The following is a 20,451-nucleotide window of genomic DNA, read 5'->3' as shown; positions in this document are numbered from 1 at the left end:
GATGTTGGTCATAGTTTATGCACCTCAAAAGTTGTTTCATGTTGTCATAGGTTTCCTTCATATGGACTGCATGACCAACTGGAATTGATGGCAAAACATTGCCATTATGCAGTAAAACAGCTTTAAGACTCGTCTTCGATGAATCAGTGAACAGTCTCCACTCATCTGGATCGTGAACGATGTTGAGGGCTGCCATCACACCATCGATGTTGTTGCAGGCTACAAGATCACCTTCCATGAAGAAGAATGGGACAAGATCCTTTTGACGGTCACGGAACATGGAAACCCTAACATCACCTGCCAGGAGATTCCACTGCTGTAGTCTGGAGCCCAACAGCTCTGCCTTACTCTTGGGTAGTTCCAAATCCCTGACAAGGTCATTCAGTTCACCTTGTGTTATGAGGTGTGGTTCAGAGGAGGAGGATGGGAGAAAATGTGGGTCCTGTGACATTGATGGTTCAGGACCAGAAGTTTCATCCTCTTCCTCTTCCTCGTCTGACTCAAGTGAGAATGATTCTGGTGCATCAGGAACCGGCAGTCCTTCTCCGTGGGGTACTGGGCGTATAGCTGATGGAATGTTTGGATAATGCACAGTCCACTTTTTCTTCTTTGACACACCTTTCCCAACTGGAGGCACCATGCATAAGTAACAATTGCTGGTATGATCTGTTGACACTCTCCAAATCATTGGCACTGCAAAAGGCATAGATTTCCTTTTCCTGTTCAACCACTGGCGAAGATTTGTTGCACAAGTGTTGCAGCATATGTGTGGGGCTCACCTCTTGTCCTGATCTCCAATTTTGCAGCCAAAATAAAGGTGATAGGCTTTCTTAACCATAGTGGTTATACTGCGCTTTTGTGATGCAAAAGTCACTTCACCACAAACATAGCAGAAGTTATCTGCACTGTTCACACAAGTACAAGGCATCTCTGCTCACTTTGGCTAAACAGAAATGTGTCCCTTTGCAAAATCAAACACTGACAAATAAGAGAGCACGACACTGTATGATTTCTAGAGCTGATATAGGGCAATTTGTTCAGCAGAGTGATGTAAGCTTCGTTATGATTGCATCATCCATGACTTCTAGGAATAACATGATGCAATTCATATCATGTATGACGCAATACCAGCTTCAGATTGCATCATTCATTGTTTTGCCTAAAAAGCAAGTACTGTCCAAACCCAGTCATAGATTTATTCATAGATCCAGTCAAAGATGTATTTTAGTCATTTCTGGTTTAAATTGAGATCCCTTCCCTTTATAACTCACTTATCCTCCGCCATTCCCAAGTCAAGGGTCGTATATACTGACCCAATAGCATATCTTGAAAACTAGAGCCAATCAACAATTTTAACCATTTTCGTTCTCAGTGTCCCAGAATTAGTAAAGTTTGACTACATTTATTTCAGAAGCATTTTGACTGTAGAGCAGTGTTATCAAAGCTGTCCCAAGCATATGTGACAAGACGAAAAAGTCATGCAGCCAAAACTGAAGGAAAGAGAAGCCAAGGGAGCAATAAAGAAAAGGGGATTAGAGAAAGAGAACAAGAGAGCAAATGTTTTGATGGTAGCAGGACTGCAAAGGGTCTTGCAGATGAGAATGAGAAACTTGTATTTTTATATTAAGAGACAGAACTATTGAAGGATTCGGAGGAGTGGGGGTGGTGATAGGGTCAGATTGGTGGAAAAAGACTTTGGCAAAAGCATTTAGTACCACAGTCATGATTCATGCAAAACTAACTTATACCTTTCAGTCATTTTAGTTGAAGGTATGTACACTAATGAACCTGTTTTATGCTGTAGAGCAGTTATGAGAATTACAGGAAAAAATCAGTAATAGTGCATCTGAAAAGTTCAAGCTGAATAAGTTAAAAGTGTAACTCATCACCATTATCAAATCTAGGACAAACATGTCCCTCTCACGCACCCAACAGTGGTTTAAGTATTTGAAATAAATGTAGCCATATGCTTTCAAAAATACCCCATCCCACTCATTCCCTGCAATTGTTATAAAATAAACTAAATAAACTGATGGTGAATCAAGAGAACCGTTTTAGGTCTACAAAAAAACTTTAACCCTCAGCAACTCCTTTTATAGTGCAAATATATACTTTTTTGGAGAACTTAAAAATCGCACATTAGTTCAGAACACTAAGAAACCCTTTCAAGTGACAAATCTCTAGGTCTGGGTGGCTTTCGAAAGAAGTTCTGTATATCTTTTCAGGAGCTTAGTGCTTCAAATCGTTCAAAATCTTCTATTATTTCCTTGAATGGGGAAAATTGGCCAGTTCCGGTTTTGGAGGCCAGCATAACTGTATGTACAAATGATTAAAAATCCAGAAGACCATAGAATGTACTGATCAATATAATTTATCTAGTCAAACTATTAGCTTAGTTACTACCAGTTCACACCAATTTGGCTCTGTCCCAGGAATGGACACAAATCATAATAGGTAGAACACTAATATTGCATTAAACCAAAGGATAAAAGTAGCCTGCTAGCATTAGGATATTACTGGAGAAACTTAATTTCAGACTTTAATGTATAGCCTGCACTAAACTGTCCTATTATTCTTCATGTGCATTTTTTATTTTCATGTCCTCTCATCAGAGACTTAGTTCTTTTACAGGGATAATGATGTTCATTGTCACTTTGGGGATAACCGAACAGAACTTGTAGTAGCTTTCAGATATTCTGTCAGAAATTTAAAGCACCACAATCCATAATAAAGAATATAAAATTGCTCTCTTTGCAGGTAGTATCCTGCCTTATCTAAGTGAAATACAAACCTCCCTGCAGGGGCACATCTCTGTAGTGTGTGGGAAAAGCTTATCTTAATTCTGACTGAACCACTAATTTCCCAATTAGGTCTAAATTTCACATTATCATATTTCTATCTTGTTGGCATTATGTATTGGTATTTATAATAAAGATTAGTTGGGTGTACAGGAAGTAGGGCTATCAAGTGATTAAAAAAAGAATCACAGTTAATCACGAGATTTTTTAAAAATCACGATTAATCGCAGATTTAATCACACTGTTCATAATAGAATACCATTTATTATGTATTTTTGGATGTTTTCAGCATTTTCAGATCTATTGATTTCAATTACAACACAATACAAAGTGTACAATGCTCATTTTATATTCTATTTGATTACAAATATTGGCACTGTAAAAAAGATAAACAAAAGAAATCGTATTTTTCAATTCACCTCATGCAAGTACTGTAGTGCAATCTCTTTATTGTTCGCATGGCACTGTTGTAGACGGAGTTGCAAGGTATTTGCAATGTATTGCTAAACATTCGTATGCCCCTGCATGCTTTGGCCACCATTCCAGAGGACATGCTTCCATGCTGATGACGGGTTCTGTTCGATAACGATCCAAAGCAGTGCAGACTGATGCACATTCGTTTTCTTCATCTGAGTCAGATGCCACCAACAGAAGGTTGATTTTCTTTTTTGGTGGTTTGGGGTTTGTAGTTTCTGCATCCGAGTGTTGCTCTTTTAAGACTTCCAACAGCATGTTCTACACCTCATCCCTCTCAGATTTTGGAAGGCACCTCAGATTCTTAAACCTTGGGTCAAGTGCTGTAGTTAACTTTAGAAATCTCACATTGGTACCTTCTTTACATTTTGTTAAATCTGCGGTGAAAGTGTTCTTAAGTTGAACAGCATGTGTGGGGTTGTCATCCAAGACTGCTATAACATGAAATATATGGCAGAATGCGGGTAAAACACAGAGCTGTAGACATACAATTCTCCCCCAAGGAGTTCGGTCACAAATTTAATCAAGACTTTTTCAACGAGCATCATCAGCATGGAAGCATGTCCTCTGGAATGGTGGCTGAAGCATGAAGGGGCATATGAATGTTTAGCATATCTGGCACGTAAATACCTTGCAATACCAGCTACAATGGTGCCATACAAACACCCGTTCTCACTTTCAGGTGACATTGTAAATCAGAAGCGGGCAGCATTATCTTCCATAAATATAAACAAACTTGTTTGTCTTAGCAATTGGCTGAACAAGTAGTAGGGTTGAGTGGATCTGTAGGTTCTAAAGTTTTACATTGTTTTGTTTTTGAGTGCAGTTATATAACAAAAACATCTGCATTTGTAAGTTGCACTTCCTCGGTAATGAGGTTGCACTACAGTACTTGTATGAGGTGAATTGAAAAATGCTATTTTGTTTCTTTTTTTACAGTGCAAGTATTTATCAAAATAATATAAAGTGAACACTGAATACTTTGTATTCTGTATTGTAATTGAAATCAATATATTTGAAAATGTAGAAAAATCAAAAAATACTTATAAATTAGCTGAGGGGTGAAAACATTATCTGTGTGATTACAACTGTGATTAATCACGATTTAAGTTGATTAAAAAAATAATTTTTGAGTTAATCACTTGTTAACTGTAATTGACAGCCCTAGAAGGAAGATTTACTAAGAATTTGTAATCGCTGTGCTAAATATTAACTTGTAAAAAAGATCAAACTAAGCTTTCCTGTGTAGTGAGTTGTTTATAACCTAGTGAGTTTTAATTTTATTTTTTATCTGTGATAACATTTGACACACTCTGATTCCTGTGTAACTGTTCCTCTTTCTATGATCTCAGATGCAATAATTAAAAAAAAAAAAAAGTATAGTCAGCCCAGTGTAAGAATACTTTATTTGAGGTGAATGGGTTACTCCTGGGAAATTCTGTGCCAAAAAATTAAAAGTTCTGCACAAAAATATTAAAAATTCCGTGAACAATATTTTGCAAAATTCTGCATATTTTGTTGTCAAAATAATGCAGTCTAATCCAGCTAGTTTCAGTTATTTTGGCAATTTATTTAAACTATAATACAATGGATGTACAACAGGAGTGGGGAGCATTGGAGGAAATCCCCAAACTCCCTCTGGGTAATAGTAATGTAGCTAGTATTGACCCTTCTAATTATTAGTCAACAAATATATGCAGCCATATGCTCAGTGTTACATCATAAGCAACTGAAGAGCAAGTGAGGGCTAGGGACTCAAACTCACAATTTATACTGGCTACTGACCATCTCCAAAAACGTCAGTAGCAAATAGTTCATGGAGCACATTTTGATAGGACACTTTTTTCAGTCCAAAAATTTAGACCAGTTCTAATCACTAAAGCACCATAAGCATTTATAAGGCCATGCTGTCCTTTACAATAAGGCTCGTTTACACCACTCTGGCAATGTAAAGGAGCCTTAAAATTTTATACCTGTTTTATACTCCTGTGGGAATTCAATAAGCAGGCAGGCTGCTACATTCTCCTCTGCCTGAGGGAACAGAGCCTGTCTCACGCCTACCCCTTCAGAAATACCCCAAAGCCCTGTCCCTCCACGCTGAGTGTCCTGCAATAGCGAGCAAGAGGGACAGAGTCTCGCGCGCGCACGCACTCTGTCTCTCTCTGACGAGTGCACTGCCAGGGAGTGGGCACATGACTGCTCTTTGGGCTTCCCTTTGCTTCCCCGTCAGAAGTAATTTTTCTGCGGGTAAGCAAAGACATCGGCGGGGGCCATGAAACGCAATGACGCAAAATTCCCCGAGGAGTAATGGGGTCCATCCTCTGCTGCCTAAAAGGTTCAAATTTGTGCAATTTTTAAATTGATGAGTTAATGTCTGAACATGGCTGTAAATAAATACTTCGATTTTTTTGCAACGTTTATAAGCCTGTGTCTGTCAGCCAAATGTACTAATTGCATTTCTGACTACAGAAGCAATGTATACTGCTTTATACTAGGTCAGACTTGTGCCAAGTCTTGGGTTTTCCCTTATTTAAAAAATGGACCACCAGGCTAAATTTTGAGCAAGGATAGTTTAGTAATCAATTATATACTTCATTTTATGGCAGATCTGAGTTCTAAATTTGACAGTTGGTAGTATGCAAAACTCTACTGCAGATATGTCAAGTTTAATCTTCCTTGATGCTATAGAAATGCTGTAAAGTGCTAGCTGCTTTTTAAATGCAAGGATCCTTGATAAGATTGTTTGTTTGCAAAGGCAATGTATAAACCAGAGGTTCCTAAACTCTGGGGCGCAGCCCTGTTCAGGGGGGTGGGGCGGGAGCGCCACCCAGCTCTGCTCCACTCCCAGCCATTTCCCCGACTCCCGGTCCCACGCCTGGCCCCAGCTGCGGTCCCCTTGTCCCTGTCCACATTTTCCCCCATCCCCCGGCTCCTGACCCCCAGCTCTGGGGGGAGGGAGTGTGACCATGAAAAGTTTGGGGACCACTCGTATAAACTGTAGATATGAAATGTAGATACAAAATATTTGCAGGCATGGATGAGCTGTCTGGCATAAGAGTTAATGTATTTAACTTTTCAGTATATGTACTGTTAGGTCAGTATCCTTGCAGAATGATGACCGGATTTTATTAGAATTGAAACTAAGATTTATGTTCTTATATCGAGGAACAGAGACATAGGCTTTGTCTTCTCTGGAACTTCGTCAGCAAAACTTTTGTTGTTCAGGCGTATTAAAAAAACACATGCTGGAACGACAAAAGTTTTACAGACGAAAAGCACCGGGATGAACAGCTCTATGTTGGCAGGACAGCTCTCCTGCCGACAAAGGTGCTGCCGCTCGTTGGGAGTGGAAGTTTTTTTGTCGGCAGGAGAGCTCTCTATAGCACGGCTGTAATGGCACAGCTGTGTCGCTAAAAGGTGGGTACTGTAGACAAAACCTTACTTGTGCATCTCCCATTAATGCTAATGGAAGTTGCAAGCATAAATCCTTGTGCATTAGGATGATAGTATACTTTTATGTTGCTGCTTGTGAAGAGTATGGTCACTCATGATATCAACCTTGACTTGAAGTAGTGTGTCAAACTTTCAGGTAGCATTTCAAGCTACTAGTGCATACCATTTTCCTTTGTTGTTTGTGTCCTTATGTACAGGTAGATCTGGAAAAGAGCTCGGGGTGAGACTAAAAATGTAATGGCTTATGATTGTTGTCTGGCAAATAGGTCATGATAAATAAGCTGCCTGGGCAGAAAACTGTGCTCCTAGGATGATTAGTCATTTTAAGGGTTGAAATAAACAAACAAACAAACCAAAAAAAAAAAAAAGGCTTTATTGTACTGTTATTCCTCTTGTCTAACTCTGAAAATATTTTGCAATCTTATTTCTCCCAAACGCGACTGACTTTAGTTAGTTTTAAATCAGTGAAATCTAGATATGGTCACAAATGCATAGGACCTTTTTTCCTTTTAGCTCAAAAGAATTGATTTCAGATATTTCTTTTGACTGTATGCAAACGTCATTACTAAGATGGTGTGAATTGATATAGCACTAATTGCATTGTGGCCCCATCAACTGTATAAAACTGTGCAGTCTGGTGGTAGGAGGACAACTTTAAGAGCTTCACCTCCCAAACATTGATGAATTTAAAAATTGTTTTTCTGTGTGGATTTAAAAGTAAACACTTTTTTTGACAGTCTTTCCTCCCCCCTGCCTCCACTCCAATTTATAGTGTTAAATCATCCTGCCTGTGGAAAAAATCTGCAGGTGGGTGCTCAAGAGGGGTTCCTCAAAGAGATTCCTCACACTGTCCCTTTTGTTGGGTGGAATTTTCCTGGAAAATGACACATGGCTTGTCCACAAACCTGGTGGAACTGCACTGTCCCTTGCTCCTCAAATGTTGTTTACAGTCAAGCTGGCTTTCCAAAGTCTCTCTCAGGTTGCCACCAAGACCCCTTTGTGGAGGGGCACGTCAGAAAAGATATTGCACCTCTGTCTGTGTTGCCTCTTTCACCCAAAGTTCCTGGTGTGCCTGGCCTGCCCAGTTATCACTTTGGACCCAAGAGTGCTTTTTGCAGGGTTTAGAGGGAGGGGCCAGAGTTGTAGATGCCAGTGAGCCCCTCTTCTCTCAGTATGCAGAATCTTTGTTTTTTTTCCCCTCTGTGCAAGGGATCTAGAGGAGGATGATCTGGGCCAATCTGCGTAGCTGCAAGAATGACTTTAGCGCACACTTCAGAAAACATATGCACACAATGAGGACCTGCCGAGTACAGTTCAGTGCATACTTTTGTCTGTATATTGACTGTGGACCACATCAATATAATTAGGGCCCTACCAAATTCACAGTCCATTTTGGTCAACTTCACGGTCATAGGATTTTAAAAATAGTAAACTTCATGATTCCAGCTATTTAAATCTGAAATTTCATGGTGTTGTAATTGTAGGGGTCTTGACCCAAAAAGGAGTTGTGTGTGGGGTCACAAGGTTATTTTGGGGAGGGGTGTGTGGTACTGCTACCCTTACTTCTTTGCTTCTGCTGACGGTGGTGCTTCCTTCAGAGCTGGGCAGCTGGAGAGTGGCGGCTGCTGGCTGGGAGCCCAGCTCTGGAGGCAGCAGCGCTAGCAGCAGCGCAGAAGTAAGGATGACATGGTATTGCCACCCTTACTTCTGCACTGCGGCTAGTGGGGTGCTGCCTTCAGAGCTGGGTGCCCGGCCGACAGCCACTGCTCTCTGGCCACCCAGTTCTGAAGGCAGCACGGAAGTAAAGGTGGCAATACCGTGACTCCCCTAAAATCACCTTGCGACCCCCCTGCAACTCCCTTTTGGGTCAGGACCCCCAATTTGAGAAATGCTGGTCTCCCTTGTGACCGTCTGTGCAGTATAGGGTAAAGCACACAAGACCAGATTTATCAGTCAGTGACATGATTTTCATGTCTGTGAAATTGGTAGGGCCCTAACGATAATTCAGGGTTTATCTACACTTGAAAGTTAGTGTGGATTAAGGTAGGGTGTGAATTTAAAGCATAATAGCTGTTCCTGATTAACTCTGTGTGGACCATTCTGATTCCAGAACAAGAATTTCTAACAGTTAAGAAATTTTATGAAGAATTTTTTATAGTTGTCATATTTCCCTAGTCCTTAGTGCTGTGGAAATAAATTTAAAAAAATCTTTGATGGTTGCTACAATGTGTTTTAAAACAGCATAGTAAGTCTTTTATATCCATTTATAGAATATCAGGGTTGGAAGGAACCTCTGGAGGTCATCTAGTCCCAACCCCCTGCTCAAAGCAGGACCAATCCCCAGACAGATTTTTGCCCCATATCCCTAAATGGTCCCCTCAAGGATTGAACTCACAACCCAGGGTTTAGCAGGCCAATGCTCAACCCACTGAGCTATCCCTTCCCCCATATCTCTGATGTAATAGTGTAATTTTATAAGATGAAAAAATATCTTCTAGGTTTATAATCTTTACATTGTTCAGCCCTCTTTGTTAGTACTTTAAACTGGTTATAAAAGTTATTGTTGCTTGCTGCCTCATTTATTGCTCTTCAGAAGAGTTGTCTACAACTATTGGGGAAATCGTATTCCTTGCTTCAAAACTTTTGTTTTACAAAAATACCATTTGAACCATTTTTTAGGCAAAGCTATAATCAGTTTAGCCTGACGCCCCAAATAAGCAGACATTTGACAATATGAGAAATATACAGTTTTATGCATTTCTTAGTTGACTTCCCACCCACCCACCCCTTCTTGAAACGATACAATAGTCTGCCTACTTTGGTTTAAATCAGCATTGAATGTCATCTGTAAAAGGTTTTGGCTTTTTTTGGGGTGGGGTGGGGGATGTTAGTAGAGGGGAATTAACATTTTGTGGAAGGAGGTTTTTAAGTGTCAATAGATCCTTTGCTCATTAACTGACATAACTGGCTTTTGTTTTTGTTTAGCACACATCTGATCTACCAAGCGAGGCTCTTTGCAGTTGCACCTCATCAAAAGGGGAAAGTTCAAGGAGAACCTGTTTTGGGTATTCAGAATAAGCAATCACAGCTTTTTGACTGGGCCTTAAATAAACTGGATAGCTCTGTCAGAAAAACTGGCCGCATTACTAGAACTAGTCTACTAAGAATCTTCGATGACATGTGCAGAACAGGTAAAACTGCTTTTCGTTGTATGCTAAGTTGACATTTCATTTTAAAGTTTTTGTCATGCTCGTTTAACATGCTCGTTTAAAGATGTGCAATGCTCCCTTCTAACGTCTGGCAGCCGCCTGCTTTGTCCACTGCTTGCAGGAAGAGCCGCCTGTTCCAGCTAGCTGGTGGGGGCTTGGAACCAGGGTGTACCAGCAGCCCCCCTATCAGCGCCCCGAAGTTTCCTGTGCAGCAGCTGCCAGCAGGCTAGCAATTGCAACTATCCCTCCCGCCACTGCCATGTGCTGCTCCTGCTCTCTGCCTTGGAGCTGCTCCCCGAGCCTCCTGCTTGCTGTGCGGGGGCAGGGGGGAGGGTAATGTCAGGGTGTCCCCCTACCCCCTGCTTACCCCTTCTTCTCCATATAGAGCAGGGTGGGGACAGGGACGGAGAGAGACAGAGAGAGCCTGGGGCAGCAGCTGCTGTCTCAACTTCCTGATCCACTTAAAAAGACAATGCACTTAAGAGTGGGTCAGCTTACTTAAAGGGGCAGTGTGCATCTCTCTCTCCCACACACAAGGTGTGTGTCTGTCTCTGTCTGCTATGCTGTCTCCCCTCCTTCCTGTTCGTGCTGCCTTGATGAGAGGCTACATTAACAACAATGTGTTAACCCTTGAGGGCTCAGCTGAGTGCTAGTTCATCATTTAGCAGCAAGGCATTCCCTGGGAAATAACCCACCCTCTTCCACCCTCTAACTCCACAATCATCATAGCTGTGAACAGTATTACATTGTTTGTTTAAAATGTATATATGTGTGTGTGTGTGTGTGTGTGTGTGTATGTATGTGTGTGTGTGTGTGTGTGTATGTATGTGTATATATATATATATGTATATATATATATAAATAAAAATTTTTTTGTCTGGTGAAAAAAATTTCCCTGGAACGTACCCCCCCCCCCCATGTACATTAATTCTTATGGGGAAATTGGATTCGCTTAACATCATTTCGCTTAAAGTCGCATTTTTCAGGAACATAACTGCAACGTTAAGTGAGGAGTTACTGTATTAACTTGTATGTAAGAGACCAGTGACCAAGATAAAGCAACAAACCTTCACTCTTCCACTATTGTGGTAGAGGGGGGTAGCAGAAAAATCTGGTGCTAGTTCAGGCAGATGTTCAGTGTGCTTTTATTATCTCCGAATGAGTTGCCTGTACTATTTTACGTACATCAGAGCAACAAGCTATCTTTCCCTTTGCTGAACATCATCTTTCACTGTGTCATATCTAAGCTTGGTTATAAAACTGGAACAGAGATTGTCGTTTTTTCTCTGTACAGCACATGTAAAATGTGGCTATAAGGAACGACACTGTATCTTTAAAATGCTGGTTTTTGCTGAAGGTGAACTGAAAAGGAAAAAAAACTGAGATTATCCCAGATTCCCCTGTAACTAGATTATTGTGGTGAATGCTCCAAACAAGTTAAGTTTCAAAAGTTTTCTTCATCCTCCTTTCCCAAAAGTGGGTTTATTTATTTTAAAGTTAAACTGCTTTCACTATTGAATGCTCCCACAGGAAGTTTTTTGAGGACATCGAACACGCATGGTTTTGCAGATAACTGTTAACATACCTAGGGGCTCGATTCTTTTCCTTCTCTCATTAATATTTTCTAGCTATCTTTTTTTTAGTACTTTTTTTTTTTTTTTTTTTTTTTTTGGTCTGAGCTTTAATTTTGTCTTTTCTCTGGGTGTCCCCTCTCTCCTTGAAAAGTCATGTTATTGCAGTAATTAAGTGGCTGAGGCCAGTTTAGGAATCGTCCCTTTCAGTTCTGTCAAGAACTCAGATATTATCATTGGTTTCTATAGGGTCCAGTCCTCTCAATTGAAGTGAATGCAGAATCCTTCTTGAACAGGATCCAGCCTATTCATTCAAGGTTAGGATCAGAACAGCCTTATCAAGAAAGATCTTCCCCACTAGAAGAGTACTGTTTTTCAGTCAAGGGTTCTAAGTCCTCGGTCTCAAGCACAAGTTATTTCTTTTTGATCTTTGATTAGTTATTCTAATGAGCAGATTAATTACAGATACAAACTGAGGGTTTTAGTTTGGCTGTGTAAATAAGTTCCCCATTGCTAATATCTTTAAGCTTGCATTATTTGTCCTGCAACATCAGATACTCCTCCTTTGATAGAAAGAATAGCTTGAAAGTTGGCATGAAGTAGCTCAAGCCACTCGTTTACACTTGAATTGCACTGGTGCAGTTTGCCCCAGTTTTTATAAAAGAGTAGACTAGGATTTGAAACTGGTCAAGGTTTGAACCAATGTCGGACATCTCCATCTGGGGGTTGCGCTGATGCATTATCTTTCTTCTCCTGTGTTTGATTTGTGCCTGCTTTCTCGTTCTTTGTCTTTTGTCTTCTCTTTCCAGTTCACATTTCTGCCTTTATTAAGATTGGACTTTCATTCTCATTTTCCCTTTTTCTCCTCACCTCTCTTCCATTCTCCCTTCCCACCTGTCTTGATTCTCTGTCCTCCTTTCCTACCTGTGAATAGCTTGTCTGCATTAGTGTTCCTTTCCCATAAACATTGTTTGCAGTCAGTAGTGATGTAGCATCTTGTACACATGGACACTTTAAAAAAAATCTCTCAAGGTGTGGGTTTAGACTCCATCCATCTAAAAGGGATTTCTTCTTATGCTGCAAGGGATTAATTGTTTTATCTTGTAGTTATTTTATTCTATTTTATACTTCCTTTTTTACAGTTCCTGTACATAATTTATGGTGACTAATTTACATTATAAAGCATTAATGGCATTTTTGTGAGTTGCATGACTAGCTCAAGAATTTGGTTATTCTTCAGTGTCGAGTAGAGGCCTGCTTCTGTTTGACAGTATTAACAAAACCATAATATAACCCATGCACACCAAAAAACCCAGCCCATCACGAACAGCAATTATTGTCTCTCCTATATTTTATTTTCTGTATCTGATGCTCTAATGCAGCACTTACTTTCTGTCACAGGAGTAGTCCATCTGATGTAATGAGGCCTCTCTATTAAGGTGGTACACTAGGAAAGGGGTATAGGTACATGCTGCTTTAAAGTAGGTAGACTTTTCAAAGAGACTTGAAGATTTCTTGTAAAATTAGAGTTTGCAGTTTGCTTGCTTATGAAGTCCTGAGTGCACTGTACCCCTTCCCTCTCTTAATCCTTCTCTTGCAGGGGTCCTGCTACACCCTGCCCCACTGGTCCGCCCAAGAAAGCCAGACCGGTTGTGGTTATTTTTCTCTTGTACCCCTGGGGCTGAGTATTAGAGTTGGAGGAACTCTAGAGGTAGACCTTGTCACAGGCTCCTTTCCCAAACTGTAGACCAATGTACAGAGTAATCACCATATTCATATTTAGATGATACTTGAGTAACCTTGTTAACAAGCTAACAATTCTGTCTTGGGACAAATGGATGCTGAGGGTGAAAAACCAAATGTTAATCATCTCAGGATGTATTGGTTGTTCAAGTTGGTATGATGTCAGCTCATTCTGAAGTATCTTGCTAATATTCTGCAACCATGTCTCAAAAATATTTGTCCAAAAGTTTTTTCTCTATCAGCAGTATACAATGAGAAGATGAAGTGGCAATGTTTGTTCATGTATGGATGGAAGAATTCAGGGCAGTAGCCAGTCTGAGTTCAGGGACTTGTATATCTTATATTACTGAAACTACCAGATGGTTGACTTGGTAACTGTACAGCATCCTTGCATTCTGGTGGAAAGCATTATTTTTCAGTGTAATTATGAAATACTGTCACCTAATTTTTCCTAGATGTCCTGTTTAACAAAAAACAAAATTGTGACAAAAGTTTCATGTGTGTATTTCAAAAGGACACTGTCAAGATTTTTAGGTTCTAGATTTAATTTATTGTAGCTTTATAACGTTTTAGTTGTACATATTTTTTACTTAAATTTAACATTTCCCCCTAAATCTTCACTTTTCAATTCATAATAATAGAAGAAATTTAGTGTGGCATGAGTCATTCAGACATACGCTTAGTGAATAAGAATCCATATTTGTCAGCATCTTCAATTTATACAGCCATAAACTTCATTCAGCTTGCTTTATGAACAAAAATTGGAGATTAAGTCGTTTAAACAATAACATAGCAACAAAATAACAAACTGAGTAAATGAAAAGGCAAACTCAAAAAGATTATAGATTCCTCTCTCCCCCCTCGCCCCCCAAGTGAATTTAATGCTGATGCAAGGTACTAGATCATCACTGCTAAAAATGAAATTCTCTCTGTGAAGAAAATGCCTAAATTAGAGGCAACTGCATTGTGAGATTATTACATGCTGCTTTGTCTATAAGCTTCAACCCTGACTTGGAATGATAACTTTTAGAAGTTGGCAGATAATTGTCTTCATTCTTATTCAGTTGTTGACCTCTTTATGAAAATGGAAACATGAGTGCTAGCTGGGGTGGTGGACGTTCCATGGCATGGATACTTGTTCACTAGGAAAAGTATTGAAACCAATGCGTTTTGCAAAAGCCACGAAAAAGGAAAGATTTTATATTTTAAGATTTTGGGGCATTATTAGAAAAGAATATTTGGTCAACGTTTTCAAAAGTGGTTACACTTATTATACACATATTAGGAGTCTAAATATGGATTTAGGAGCCTAACTTTAAGCATCTGAGTTTGAAAATGGTAGCTATTGTGTTTGAAAATTATTATATTTAAAATCTAAAACCATTTTTATATTATCCTTTTTTATATTGATAGATCAAGGGGCAGTGGAACAATGGAATGTACTCATTCTTCTATTAACATGTTTTCCCAGAGACTCCCGCATATAGCTTTCACTCATGGTGCACAGTTTCTTTTGTATATTTTTTTGCAATGAACATTTTTGTTTGACTAGTATTGGATCTCTAAGTACAGTGTTGTTTTATTGCAGGGTATCCAAGTAGTAACCAGGTCTTGCTTCTGTTGCGAAGTTGTGGTTCCTTGTTGCCTGAGGTCCCATTATGTGAAAGAACAGGACTAGCCCACATGATATGGGGCAAGTTGCAAAACTTGGGTATGTCTTTTCATATGTTTGACTACAATAAAGCATATACGTATTATAGCAGTATATTCTACTTGCTTTCTTGGAAACAAAAAGTAGAATGCATTTTAGTAGTGTTAAATGCTGAATTATGTTTTGCTGCAGGAATTTTACTTTAAACATTGGTAAATATAAGGTTATATTTGCCACCCAGGTTTTTTGAGGCTAGAGACCTGTTCGCCATTCTGAGAGTTATACTGACATCTAGGGGTACTAACAGTGAACCTGAGGGTTTTTTTTTCCTATTGCTTATATCAGATAGTTGCTTTTGTTTATTGTTATTGTGACAGATTCTAGTTCTTTAATATTGTAAACACTGAATCTTGTATTGCTAAATTATTAGTTATTAATTATTTGCCTCAACAGCTGGCAGTCCCAGTGTTCTAGTGTTAAAAGCTATATATAGCCAAATTGCTATTTCATTCTGATAACCACTAAAATGACAATTTATTATCCATTAATGTCCATCTTCTGAAACATACGCGTGATACCGTGTTCTTAAAAGTTGATATTGAGTAGGGGTTGAAGGAAGTCACATTATTTTTCAGAATTTAGCAATTCATATATAGAATGCAGAATAACATACAGGATAGCATTGATGTTTCTGTACTCTGTATATTTAACATTTTAATTATAAATAAATGCACACTTTATAGAGTTACTCTGCTCTGTTAAACAGTTGCGACATACACCACAGAGATGGATACAATTAATTGATTTGTTTGTACCGTAGTGTCTTTTGCATAATAAAGTTGATATATAAAGAAATCCAAGGAATTTTCATGTAACATTTAAAGATATTTAACTTGTTGAACTTGAAGCAAGCTGCTTTATTTCAATCACTTTGTAACATCTTGTTTAGGTGCTGTGTATGATGCAAGTCATTATAATGCTTTGCTTAAAATCTACCTTCAAAATGAACATAAATTCTCTCCAACTGAATTCTTGTCCAAAATGGAGGAAGCTAATGTGCAGCCCAATCGAGTAGGTACTACTTGATGGCATCCTTTCCCCCTTCTAATGCTACTATTAAATAAATCCAGACTCTTAATTTTTTATTTTTTTTCACAGGTTACATACCAAAGACTGATTGCGGCATATTGCAATGAGGGCGATATCGAAGGAGCTAGGTATTACTTTGCACTTCAGCATTTTTTTGCTGCAAGTGATTTAAATACATATGCTTCTCATCCCTCCTCCCCCCCATTAATATAAAACCTACTTCAAGTTAATTTAAATTTTGGAGCAAAGAGGAGTCAAGTAGATGATGGTCCAGTTTAGTGTGTGTGTTCAAATGTGTTGCCTTCTCACAGGTGTAGAAGTAGTAGATTGTCTTGTCAGTTCCATGGTCATTGACAAAGAACATAAGATTATGAAGGAAGAGGTGTTACCATGCAGGAAAAGTGCTCAGCCACTGGGGAAGGCGCATATATGTTTTTTCTCCCCTTGTATAGCGCTTGTTGTTAGCTGATCCATGTAATGTGAGTTGTTCTTTTTAATTCCAGAAGGAATTGCCTTTGGTAAGTTGTGACAATGTGATTGCTGGGCACAGGAGGAATATACATGTATGGGAGTGAGAGGAAACTGATAAAACTTATAACTGATGTTAAACAGAATTATGTTTATATTTTAAATGACTAAGATACATAATTGGAGACCAGGTGGGGGAGGTAATGTCTTTTATTGGACCAGCTTCTGTTGGAAAAAGAGACAAACATCCAAACTATACAGAGTTCTTTCACCAATAGAAGTTTGTCTGATGAAAGATATTACCTCACCCACCTTGTCCCTATAATACTCTGGGACTCACAGAGGTACAAAAACACTGCAAACAACATAAGATACAACATTTCAGGAGTAACAGAATTGTTTAAATGATTAACATTGTGTTCCACATCCCAAAATCTGATCACTCAAACATATCTTTCTGTGTTCTGCCTGATGATCTAGTGCTTACTGTGCAGCACAACCGTAGTTCACCAGTTTCTATACAAGGAAAACATAACTGTAATTATTATTTTGTATCTTGCAGTAAGATTCTTGGATTTATGAAGATGAAAGAACTCCCAATCACTGAGGCAGTATTCAGTAGCCTTGTGACAGGCCATGCAAGAATTGGGTAACAATATACCAATGTTGGTTGGTTGGTTGTTTGTTTGTTTGTTTGTTTGTTTTTAAATCTTCTTCTACTTACCCTGTACATGGTTAATTAGCTGACTCAACTGCATACATCACATACACGTGCTACAGAATGGGGGGCAACTACAATCATTGTGAATTACTGCATATAAAGACACTATTCATTCTGGAAATATAAATATATTCTGGTATTATGGGACACTGGGAGTGATGAAAGGAAGCCCATTTACCACTACCTCAAGTAAGCTTAATTTTAAGACAGATATTGTATTTCAGTTATTGGAATGAGAAGTAGTTGGTTCAAAAGTTTCTCTTCTCTTGAAGTAAAACGAACTGTCCTAAATTATGTGAACCCATTAGTCAATATGTTTTCTCTTTAAATGTCTTTGTATTTATGTCTTAGACATTTACAGCTGTTATTAACTTAATACCGAGAAGTAAAAGGTCAGTTTTCAATCTAGATTTTGCCTTGTGCTTTATCTAAAATATTGAAAAAAAACCCAAAAGTATAGTTAATGTTATATTGGATGATTGTAATTAAATAGGGTTACCATACGTCTGGTTTTTCCCAGACATGTCCGGCTTTTTGGTAATCAAACCCCCGTCCGGGGGGAATTTCCAAAAAGCCGAACATGTCCGGGAAAAATACTCCCTGGCTTACCTTAGAGCGGGCGCCCGGAACTGCTGTGCTCCCTGACTCCTGGGCTCTGTAAGAGCCGAGCGCTACCGGCTTCAGGCAGCCCCCATGCCTCCGGACCCTGCGCCGCCAGCCGGGTACTTCCCCTCCCGGGCTCCGGGGGCACAGGGTCCAGAGGCATGGGGGCTGCCCGAAGCCGGTAGCGCTCGGGCAGCTCGGCGCTTACAGAGCCCAGGAGTTCAGGGACCACAGCAGCCGCCGGAGCCCGGGAGGGGAAGTGCCCGGCTGGGGGCGCAGGGTCTGGAGGCATGGGGGCTGCCTGAAGCCCGAGCGCTACCGGCTTCACGGTTTGCCGGGCAGCCTCCATACCCTGCGCCCCTGGCTGGGCGCTTCCTCTCCCGGGCTCCAGCTGCGCTGGGGAAGCGCCAGCCGGGAGCGCAGGGTCTGGGGGCTGCCTGGCAAACCGTGAAGCCGGTAGCGCTCGGGCAGCCCTTTTTGCGTGGCTGGGAGGGAGGAGGGGGAATGCGGGTGCTCAGGGGAGGGGGCGGAGTTAGGGTGGCGACTTTGGGGAAGGGGCGGAGTTGGGGCTGGGAAGGGGCGGGGCCGGGGGTGGGAAAGGGGCGGGGCCAGGGCCCCGGGGGGGGGTCCTCTTTTTTTATTTTTTAAATATGGTAACCCTAAATTAAATCCGTTGATATTTTTTTAAACATCTGCAGAGATATGGAGAATGCAGAAAATATCCTTTCAGTGATGAGGGATGCAGGAATTGAACCTGGTCCAGACACCTACTTAGCATTACTGAATGCATATGCCGAGAAGGGTGACATTAACAATGTTAAACAGGTATTAATATTTCATGCATAGGTAAAGCTTTTCCTAAAACTGTTTGTTTAAAATGGATTGTATGATCTGTTTAATATGAGCTGATTTATTTAATACTGAAATTCCCTTTTTTTCCTCACACACAAAAATATACCAGTTGGTCTCTCTAAAATAATTCCCTAGTGGTCAGCAGTAATTAAGGAGAATATTTTTTTTTCAGCTGAATAATTGTGTATTTAATTAATTGAAACCTGTCTTGCTAGTATTATACATTTTATAAAACTCTATTTTATCTTTTTGATAGGTGCCTTTTATTGTACATTGTATATGTAGAAATGGTGAATAATGCTTGCTGATTCATTGTCTCATCATAAATGTAACTTTTTGAAAGTCAGATGAAAAGAGTATTGCACAGTATTTTATTTTCATCAATGGAAAGAGAACTTTTTTAAGGCCTGATCTTGCTCCCATTGAAGTCAATGAGTTTTTGCCACTAAGACGCTATTTTTTTATAAGAGCTCCATGGATTTAAACCTCCTGTGCCCAGAAGGAGCCCCGCTTATTTCAGTAGAGGTTACATCCTGGTGCAGTGGTCCACCCACATGGAGCTCCTTTGCAAAATTGGGGCTTTCGCTATCTGCTTATGTCATAAGGTCAATAAATAAATACTCCCCATGTAGGAGAAGGGGAGTAAGGACACTTACTGTAAGGCTAGGGTTTTGGTGTCAGGGAAAATAGAGGGGACTCAAGTGGGGGTGTGGACTGTAGGGAGGGGAATTTAATTCGTTTAACTTAAACCACAAAAACAAAACTCATCTCACTCCCACCCCCCAAACAATCAAACAAATGTAACTAATAAGATACATGTCATCACTCTTACCACTTTGGGCCAGATTCTGCAATCCTTTTTTCAGTAGTATTTGATGTTGCAAGTTTGAAACTAATGGCAATACTTACAGCATAAGATATTACTGAGCAGGAAGAAAGGGTGTCAGAATCTGATCATTGTATATTGTATCACTCTCTCTTCCCCCCCTTGCCCTCATCTGTCTCTTTAGAATTTAAGCTCTATGGAGCAGAAACTGCATCTGTGCTTGTGTTTGGGAAATATGTAGCAAATTTGAGTGATACGTCAATGTAAATACTTTTGGGTTTTTTAATGTACTATGTTTGAGTCAGAGTATAGACTTTTCATTAACATTACACTTATTCTCTGGTTTGTGGTTTTGACTTACAGATCCTGGAAAAGGTTGAGAAGATGGAAGGCTATTTTATGGACAGGGATTTGATGCAGGTTATTTTTACCCTTGCTAAGGCTGGATATCCTCAGTATGTCCAAGATTTTTTGTCGCAGATGAGATTTGAAAAGGGATATATTCCAGGTAGTGCTTTGAGTCGTGTGTCCACAATCGGGTTACTGTAGCTGTGCTTTGAAATAGTACTGTTACTCAAGGTTAAGAAGGAATGCATTTTCAGTTGGTTGCAATGAAAGAAAAAGATTTGTTACTTAGTGTGATATTGTGTATAAGGCTTTGTGAAATCCTACTGAGGCAAAATAATGCTGTGTTAATTAATTTTGTTTTCTAAAGATAGCAGATGTGGATTAGTCTGGGTCATATTTTAAACCTAAGGGTTTTCAGAATTTAAAAACAGATGTAAGCATTTTTGATAATTTTTTTTGTATTTGCATTACCACAAACTTCTAAAGTTTACTATTTGCCCTTAAATCCTTGATAATCTAGCATTTTTCTTAAAGAAAAAAACGTTTTGTGTAACTTCTGTAGTGGCAGATATGTAGGAATACAGTGAAGAGAGGCTATAAACATTGAATATGACTTTTTGTAACAATGGTTGGGGGCAATTTTGA

General features: G+C 39.6%; 1 protein-coding gene across 1 annotated transcript in view; it reads left to right on the top strand.

Moving 5' to 3' along the window:
• The window catches only part of LRPPRC (leucine rich pentatricopeptide repeat containing), a 170,492-nt gene that overhangs the window by 9,718 nt on the left and 140,323 nt on the right, over positions 1-20,451 (top strand). The window contains exons 2-8 of the mRNA XM_065401034.1: positions 9,711-9,916; positions 14,837-14,959; positions 15,849-15,970; positions 16,058-16,116; positions 17,019-17,105; positions 18,479-18,605; positions 19,822-19,966. Of these exons, the coding sequence (XP_065257106.1) occupies positions 9,711-9,916; positions 14,837-14,959; positions 15,849-15,970; positions 16,058-16,116; positions 17,019-17,105; positions 18,479-18,605; positions 19,822-19,966 (869 nt within the window). The remainder of the gene's footprint in view (positions 1-9,710; positions 9,917-14,836; positions 14,960-15,848; positions 15,971-16,057; positions 16,117-17,018; positions 17,106-18,478; positions 18,606-19,821; positions 19,967-20,451) is intronic.

Source organism: Emys orbicularis, chromosome 3, assembly GCF_028017835.1.
Source record: "Emys orbicularis isolate rEmyOrb1 chromosome 3, rEmyOrb1.hap1, whole genome shotgun sequence".
Classification (NCBI taxonomy): domain Eukaryota; kingdom Metazoa; phylum Chordata; order Testudines; family Emydidae; genus Emys; species Emys orbicularis.
The sequence above is the reverse complement of the archived record's forward strand: the minus strand, read 5'-3'. Positions and strand labels throughout refer to the sequence as shown.